At 34.7% G+C, this 9,366-nt stretch overlaps 1 protein-coding gene across 1 annotated transcript; it reads left to right on the plus strand.

Annotated features, from left to right (window-relative positions):
- The first annotated feature begins 3,494 nt into the window (after positions 1-3,494).
- pcm (5'-3' exoribonuclease pacman) lies at positions 3,495-8,534 on the plus strand. The gene has a single exon (XM_090369958.1). The coding sequence runs from the start codon at positions 3,495-3,497 to the stop codon at positions 8,532-8,534; it is 5,040 nt and encodes a 1,679-aa protein (XP_090226084.1).
- Positions 8,535-9,366: the final 832 nt, after the last annotated feature.

The following is a 9,366-nucleotide window of genomic DNA, read 5'->3' on the forward strand; positions in this document are numbered from 1 at the left end:
ATTCTCCATAAATTTTCATTCTCCATATGGAGAATTCTCCATATTCTCCATAATATTTTGTTCATAGTGAACTACAAAGTAGTATAATGATGCATTGATTTAATTGTATCTCATATTGTGACTACCTTCACAATGAGTTACCATAATATTGCACTACCTCGAATAAATAATGATTCACTAAAAGAAAAGACTATTGTTACTTTTTCTCGACGGATACCACTTCCCAGATGGCACCGTTTCAAGGCTTACTGGCCTATCATTGGTGGGCAGGTAGGTACCCTGGTGTTGCAATCATGCCAATCCAGTTATGAAGTATAACTCCACAATATGAGAGATGCCTGATGGTGGACATAGTGATAAACTAGGAAAATAATTGCACAAGGTATAGGACTACAATTGGCAATTCACTATAGAACTGATAGTGATAAATCACAATATTTTGTTTGTAGTGAACTACAAAGTAGTATAATGGATGGCATTGATTTTTTGTATCTCATATTGTGTGACTACCTTCACGAGTTACCATGATATTGCACTACCTCGAATAAGTAACACTTCACTAATAGAGAAGACTATTGTTACTTATTCTCTGTGGATACCACCACTCAGACAGCACTGTTTCAAGGCTTATTGGCCTATCATCGGTGGGCGGGTAGGTACCCTGGTGTCGCAGTCATGCCAATTGCCAGTCATAGTCATCTGCCTTGTGCGATTATTTTCCTAGTTTATCACTATGTACACCATCAAGCATCTCTCATATTGTGGAGTTATACTTCGTAACCGGTTTGGCATGATTGGAATACCAGGGTATCTGCCTGCCCAACAATGATAGGCTAGTAAGCCTTGAAATGGTGCCGTCTGGATGGTGATACCCGCCGAGAATAAGTAACAATAATCTTAGTGAAGCATTACTTATTCGAGGTAGTGCAATATCATGGTAACTCTTTGTGAAGGTAGTCACAATATGAGATGCAATTAAATTGATGCCATCCATAATAATACTTTGCAGTTCACTATGAACAAATATTATGAATTATCACTGTCAGTTCTATAGTGATAACTTCTCTATATCTTCTGTCACTGATTCATACTTTTATCCATATAACTTGCGCATAATGCCACACTGTTCCAGTTTGTACAGTAGTCTTCTAGGCATAACAGTATCAAAATATTTTCTGAAATATAACTGTATATGTCAAAATTGTATTTATCATCCAGATCCTTTATTACTGCATTATTGTATTGTTCCTTAACCAATCCATACTGTGATTGCTGTATAACTTCATTCCTGTCTAGATAGATGGTACTGTGTTATCCCTTTAACCAGCAACTCCATTATTTTCCTTGGAACAGAAGTCAAGTTAACAAATCTGTAATTACTCATGCCACCCTTTGAACTTTCTTTGTGAATCGAGAATACGTTCGCAAATCTCTGTTCCATAAGACCATCTCCTGAATCCAAGTATGGTGTCATAATTATAGCTAAAGGTTTTCTTACCTCATTTGCAACCCCCCATAATATAATTCGATAGCTGCAATCCACTTCAGCTGGTTTTTTTTTTTTTTTTTTAGCTTCAACAGATGCTCTTCCACTATCATCTCAGTTACACTAAAATTTTTTAGTTCCCTGTTAATTTGATGCACTTCAGGTATCCCCATTCCTAAAAACTCCTTGTGTTAATGTAGATACAAAATACTTATTTAGTTTGTCAGCAGCCCAAACGGGATCATTAATAGTTGAACTATTTGTATCCTGTGGACCTATGCAATTCATCCTAGTTTTTGTTGCTTTTCTTTGCCAGAGACTTCTTGTAGTTTGCCTTAACTTGCCTCACCCCCTTCGTGACTTAATTGTAGACTAGTTTATATGCACCCTAGGTTTCTGTATCACTTGATAATTTATATGCATGCCATGCATTCTTTTTCTCTGCCACAAGTGTCATCACTACATCTGATATCCATATACAGCTAAGCCTTGAACAGGATCTCTTAGTTGTTATAAAAAAACTAGCTTCTACGATTACTTCCTTGAATGCCTCCCATTTAGAATTCACTGTTGGTAACATCGTCCATTCATCCCACTGCATAGAATTAAAAACTGTCTGAGACCACTGTAGTCACCTTTAAAAATGCAAAAGTTATTCCTTTTGCCCTTGACAGTTACATCTTTAAGTAAAACCCACACCAGTACACTGTGATCACTGCCACCTAGTGTTTTTTTTTATTTGCAGATTCTTAATGCATGAAGAAGAATCACTGCTAATAAGCAGATCAAGATTATTGCTTTCATTGCATCTCTAACATGCTGCTGTAGAAAACAGTCATCCAATAAATGCACAAGTCTTGCTGCTGTGTGAATGAACAACCAATAAGTTCCAGTCAATATCTGGAAATTTAAAATCCCTCATTGTAAGACATTCTGATTTAGTTGTCCCCTATATTTGTCTGTACATTTATTTGTTATACTCATCACAGTTATTAAACCAATAATGCACTTCTGCTCTCATTTTTGTTTTCCCATTGCTTGCTTATGTCACACCAAACTGACTGAAATTTTCACTAGCCGCTCATGTCAACTGGATGCTCTGCCCTAGATTTTATGTTTCTTAACAATTCGCATAACCTCTTCCCACCCCTCCTGTCCTGCTTGACCTTTACGTATGCAGTGTACTCTCCATATTCAAGTGCTGCATACCTTATGTCTGAGTGACACCATGTCTGTGATATCTGTACAATGTCTGCATTTGACTTGACCAGTATTTCAAATTCATCAAATTTACTTGCTGTTGTCTTAGCATTGGTGCACATGCAAGTATACATGCACCTGTTTTTGCCTTAGTATCCCTAACATAGCCGATGTATTTGCTTGTTTCACGAGAATCCCCCACAGACCTTGAATTCCAGGACACACTCCTTTCCAGCTGCTGCATATTCCAGTAGGAGCAGTGCAAAAATCACTTACACCTCTTCCTGTGATTACTGTTAATCTTTTAGTCTGTGTATCCCTCTAAGCTATCAATTTTCCAACTCACCTTCTAGTGCCTTGGTACCTTCAGCAAATATTCTTGCATCCCTTCTATTTAAGTGTATCCCATTCCTGAAAACAGTCTCTCCTATTAACAAACACAGACCACGGTGGTCTGTGTATTGCCCAGTAACTCCAAGGTTGAATTTTTTTTTCAAACAATGAAGTCATTCTTGATTAAAGTACTCTTTTGTGCCTTTTTGTTGCTTTAAAGAATGGAAAATACTTGGTATTTATTTCCGTTAATATTTCATATTTTAGCATATAAGCATACATTATTTTATACTTTAAGTTTTTTGTGAAAATTTTAAACTACTAAAAGGAAGTTGTTGGTACCTAGTATACTTATAATATCACACAAGCCAGTTTTTTTATGACAAACTAGTATTTCACAAGTACTAATTTAAGTTGTTGATAATTCAATGTTTTTTTTATTAATAGGGCATTTTCTTTTTTCAGCTTTATCATCATGGGTGTTCCAAAGTTCTATAGATGGATTAGTGAACGATATCCTTGTCTTAGTGAGATAGTGAAAGAGTATGACATTCCTGAATTTGATAATTTGTACTTGGATATGAATGGTATCATTCATTTATGTTCTCATCCTAATGATGATGATCCTCACTTTAGGATTTCAGAAGATAAAATATTCAAAGATATTTTACATTATATTGACTTTTTATTCCGAATGATCAAACCAAGAAAGGTGTTCTTTATGGCAGTTGATGGTGTTGCCCCTCGGGCAAAAATGAATCAACAAAGAGGGAGACGATTCAGATCAGCCAAAGATGCTGAAGAACTTGAAAAAATGGCTTTAAGTAAGGGGGAGAAGCTTCCAACAGAAGCAAGGTTTGATTCTAATTGTATTACACCAGGCACACATTTTATGGCACGTTTACATGAACAATTAAAATATTTTGTTGTAATGAAGATTTCAACAGATAAAATGTGGCAAGATATTAGAGTTTACCTATCTGGTCATGAAACACCCGGAGAAGGTGAACATAAAATTATGGATTTTATACGGTTTGAAAAATCACAATCAGGCTATGATCCTAATACGAGGCATTGTCTGTATGGTTTAGATGCTGATTTGATCATGTTAGGATTGTGTTCTCATGAACCCCATTTTTCTCTTCTTAGAGAAGAGGTTCAGTTTGGCAGGCGAAATCAAAGAAAATCTGCTGTGCCAGAAGAAACCACATTTCACCTTTTGCATTTATCTCTAATGAGAGAATATTTGGATTTTGAATTTTCTTCATTACAGTTGAAACTTTCGTTTTGCTATGATTTAGAAAAAATAATAGATGATTGGGTGCTTATGGGCTTTCTTGTAGGAAATGATTTTATTCCACACTTGCCACAATTTCATATACACTGTAATGCCCTTCCAAAATTGTATAAGGCATATATTGAAGTCCTGCCTACTCTGAAAGGATATATAAATGAAAGTGGTTATTTAAATTTGGAGAGATTTGAAAAATATGTAAACTGTCTTTCCCAGCTTGACTATGAGAGTTTCAATGAGCATAATCCAGATTTCAAATATTTAGAAACTAACACTGAATCGAAATGGAAAGAAAACAAGGAAAAGCTCCTTGAAAAGCGTGGTATTAATTATATGTTGGAAGACTTAGTAGTGGAAGATAAACAGGAGCAGATTTCCCAGGAGCAGTTTAGTTCTGATGAAAGTGAAAGTGATGATCTTAGCGCATTAGAATTTATACAGCATAAAAGAAATTATTATATGGATAAACTTGAGTATAAGAATGTTACTGCTGAAGTACTGCAGGAACAAGCTTACTGTTATATAACAGCTATTCAATGGAACCTTCATTATTACTATAATGGAGTAATATCTTGGAGTTGGTTTTACCCACATCATTATGCTCCATATATTTCAGATGTTAAAGACTTCAAAGAATTTAAATTTCAGTTTGAGAAGGGAAAACCATTTCTTCCTTTCCAGCAGCTGCTTGCTGTTTTACCTGCTGCAAGTAAACAGCTGCTTCCAGAGCCATATCAAAAACTTATGTATGATGACAATTCTCCTCTTAAAAACTATTATCCAAATGAATTTATGACAGATTTAAATGGAAAACGACAAGAATGGGAAGCTGTAGTTTTAATACCATTCATAAATGAAGAATTATTATTAGAATGCACGTTAAATGCAGATGATAAATTAACTCCTGAAGAAAAATCACGTAACAAGCATGGGCCACATTTATTGTATACGTTTTCTAATAAATCTCTGGGTCTTTACAAAGCACCACCTCCATATTGTTTCCCTGATATAGAAAATGTGTATGCATACTGTGAGGAATTTTATCAAGACAAATTTCGTTTATCAGCACATCAAATTAAAAAAGGTTTATGTGAGGGTGTAAAGCAAGATGTCTATTTTCCTGGATTTCCTACATTGAAGTATATCAAGCATACAGCAGAATTAAGAAATGAAGATGTGAAAGTATTTCAGGCAATTAGCCAAGGTGAGAATATGATGTTAACTATACAAGAACCATTAGAGAAAGAGATAAATAATGCTAAAGTTTTGATTGGACAGTATATCTATGTTGGTTGGCCTCACTTAAGTGAAGCACTTGTTGTTGCAGTGTCTGATGGACACATTAACTATAGTATATCTGATAAACAAGGAACAAAGGATGTGAAGATTATAGAAAAAAAATTAACAAATGATGAAGCTGATATATGGAAAAAACAAACTTTATCTTTCAAGGACCGTTATTATAGTCGATATGGTATATATACTAGTGAAATAAGTATTCTTGTTTATGTAAGGCTCCTTAGTGGTAGGAAATATACTTGTGATATTGATGGTAAAGTGGTATTACAAAAGCAGTGGAGTTCTGCACCCGTTCCCTATGCACTACAAGTTACTGTTAAGGATATAGCTGTTAGTGCTCCTGTTATAAAGGAGTATAAAACTGTGGAAGAGCTATATGCTGTAGCGTCTGTGTGCTTTATGTTGGGTTATCCATATTATGGATGTAAAGGTGAAATTATAGAAGCCAAACCCAACTCTAATAAGGGTCGATTATATATAAAATTTCACACACCTTCAGAACCGAACTTAAGTGAAGTTATTGCACAGCAGAAATGTTATGCTTCTGACTATTACATGCCTAGTTTTTTGATTGGTCAACATTTAGGTGTCTCAAGTCACCTTATTTCACGGATAACTGGCACATTGTTCGTTGATACAACTCCTAAAGAAAGTATGAAACCCAATCATGTTAATATAGGACTGAATTTAAAGTCTAATCAGAAAAATGAGGAGGTGCCTGGCTACTCGAGAAAAAATGAAAATGGTTCGTGGGCATATTCAAAAAAAGCCCAGGAAATCCTAGATGAATATATAAAAAAATTCCCTGTAGTTTTTGAGAGACTCTCACAATTAATTGAGAAAAGAGTAGTATATTTAGAAGATCTTTTTCCTGATGGAAATGGAAAATACATTATGCATGAAATAACAACGTGGTTAAAATCTCAGCCATGCATGGCAGTAAGTCGTCAGTCATGTGGAGCAGAAGTTTTAGATGAGGGAATAATAGCAGAAATTGAACAGGCAGTAGTTGAAGCAAAAAGTGACCGCAAAAGTAACAGAAAGTGTGCCCTGATGCATGTTAAACCTCATTTCTTACATAACCCTTATGCAATTTATGGAAGTTGCCTTCCTGATCCTACCACTGTATATAAATTATTTGACAGGGTTATTAATGTACGAACAACTTCACCTGTGCCTTTGGGACTTAGGGGAACTGTTGTTGGAATTTTGAGAGCTGAGAAAGAATGTGATTCTGTGTACAGCATTGTGTTTGACAAAGAATTTTCAGGAGGCCTTTCAATTCAGGGTTCTTCTTGCTGTGGATATCGTTTGTCGTCTTCATCACTAATTAACATTTCACATGGAGAACGAACATATGGTTTGAAGAAAAATATCAACTCTGGTTCCCACCTTAATGATGAAGTGCAAAATAAAGACAATTTTAACTGTTTTGGAGGAAATTCTCATTATCAGAAATTTGTGTGTAAACCACCAAGGATGCAAGCATTTCCTTTGCAACAGAAAAGTATACAGTACAACAAGGAAAGAGTGTTTCCCTCAGATCCATTAGATGGTTCATTTTGTGGACCTCATAAAGATTATGAAAAAACAGATACAGGGGAATTTATCACACCTAAGTTAAAATTCACAAATCCTAATTATAAGCACAGCCAGAAAAATCAAGATATGGATAAACAGGATACTGATTTTCAGACTTCTTGGGAAGAACTTAAACAAAAAATGATTCCTCCTTCTGCACCACCAGTTACTCAGAACTCTACTGGTCCAAATTCTTATGGTCGCCAGGTATCTGTGGAGGAGCTTTTTCAGAATGCAGCAGAAGCAATAGCAAAACATCCGGTTGGTATGATTCATAAAGAAATCAATCCTCTAAAACAGAATTCTGTTAATTCTTCTCATCGTTCAGTAGATCGTTCTGTTAGGCGTCCAGTAAAAACAAACTGTGTAACAGAATTAATGATGTTGGTGAATAACAGGACTGGTGGAGTTCCTGTGTATAATTATTCAACGATAGGTCCATTACAACTACATCAAGCTGAAGTAATTTTGCCAAATGGCTTGAGATTCACTAGTATCCCATCAACCACACCTTATGAAGCATCAGAAAGTGCTGCAGAACAAGCCATTGCTTATTTTAAACTTACAAATCCACGCTGGCAAAATGTACACTTTAATAATAACACACGTCCTCCATTTAATCATATTTCATTTGCTGGTGGCAGATCTCATCATCATCAGCCATCTAATTATGCTGTCCGTCCATCAATCCCACCAGTGCAGTTTACATCAAAGAACGATTTGTATTCCGATAACTTTAGTGTTTTACGTCATCCCTTACCTTGTTCTGAATATGTTTCACATATTCCTGAATCTTTTGTAATTTATAATAAGAATTTTTTAACTGGGGAGAAAAATTTATCTTCACAAGATTTTACACGCTTCAAGAACAAAACTGAGGAGTTTTGTGAGACAAATAAATTTTCTGAATCTAGTGCATTTAAAGAAGTAAAAGAATCATTTTCTTGTGATTTGAATTCCTCACAAGGTGCAATAAAGGAAAAAAATACAAGTCAAGGTATGTCAAGTCCTTCTGGCCACGAATGCAAAAATTCTGATGTGCATCAATTTATTCCGCTCCAGGTTATAAAGAATACCAAATCAAATACCAAGTGTGAAAAAGGTGGGCCACCTAACACTTTTGAATGTAACACAGTTTCAAAGCATGGAGACTCTTCAAAAAAGAATGAAATACAGTTTGATGTTTCTGACATTAGGGATTTTCCTAAATTAGAGCAGAAGCAGGGAGTTGTATCACAAATGAACTCTGAAAGTGATGAAAAGATGTCGAGGAAAGATAGGCCTTCGAAAAAAAGTCAACGAAAATCCAGATTAGCAGTTAAATTTGATAATGTTCCATGATATAGTGGGTAACCTGTGTATATATATATATACATACATATATATAATATTGAATGTATTATCTAAATTGACTCCCTGTGTGGCCAGTCGTTATTGCCTAGAGGTGGAAGCCTTATATGGCATAATCTGATGAGTTCTGGTAATGCTCATAAATCCTACTGGTCTATGTGCAAAACAGTTTCCAAAATACTGCCAAGTATATTATCTCTTAGCTTGTTATAAAAGATATATCTTTTTAAAGATATATTTCTTATTACAAAGATTTCTTACTGGCATAGAAAGATGACTAAATATTAAAAGATACTACTATATGGAATTCATCTATTTTTTTTATATTTTAAAATATCAAAAGTGAAATCCATGTGGTGTAGTTTCTGTCATGTTGTATTTGAACATCGTATTTACCTATATAATTAAAATATAGGTGAAATCCAATTTCTTTTCTTTATTAATGTGTATCTTAAATGCTTTTATTTTGTGACTATATTGACTGTTGAAAAGCTGGCATGTTTTTACTAATATGAGTACTGTAGCAGGATTTTTATCCATTTGCTATAGTATAGGATGTGTGCAGGCATGTTTTACTGTTTATATGTTGAGTTCAGTGTTATCTGTGTATACGTATACTGACAGGAAAAAATTTTCATTTTTGGAATGAAAAATTCAAAAGCACTTCAAAGGTGTAAGTTAAATGCTGCTTGTGATATTGAACTTTAGTGAATTTTGATTTTGATAGTGTAGTTGTCTTGATTAAAAGCAGGCCATTTCTAAACTGTTCAGATAAAGACGTGAACATGTGAGTGGTATAATTAAGACTCAGTTTTTTTTTTTT

This window comes from Mastigoproctus giganteus, chromosome 3, assembly GCF_048544385.1.
Source record: "Mastigoproctus giganteus isolate SK-2022 chromosome 3, ASM4854438v1, whole genome shotgun sequence".
Taxonomy (NCBI): Eukaryota; Metazoa; Arthropoda; class Arachnida; order Uropygi; family Thelyphonidae; genus Mastigoproctus; species Mastigoproctus giganteus.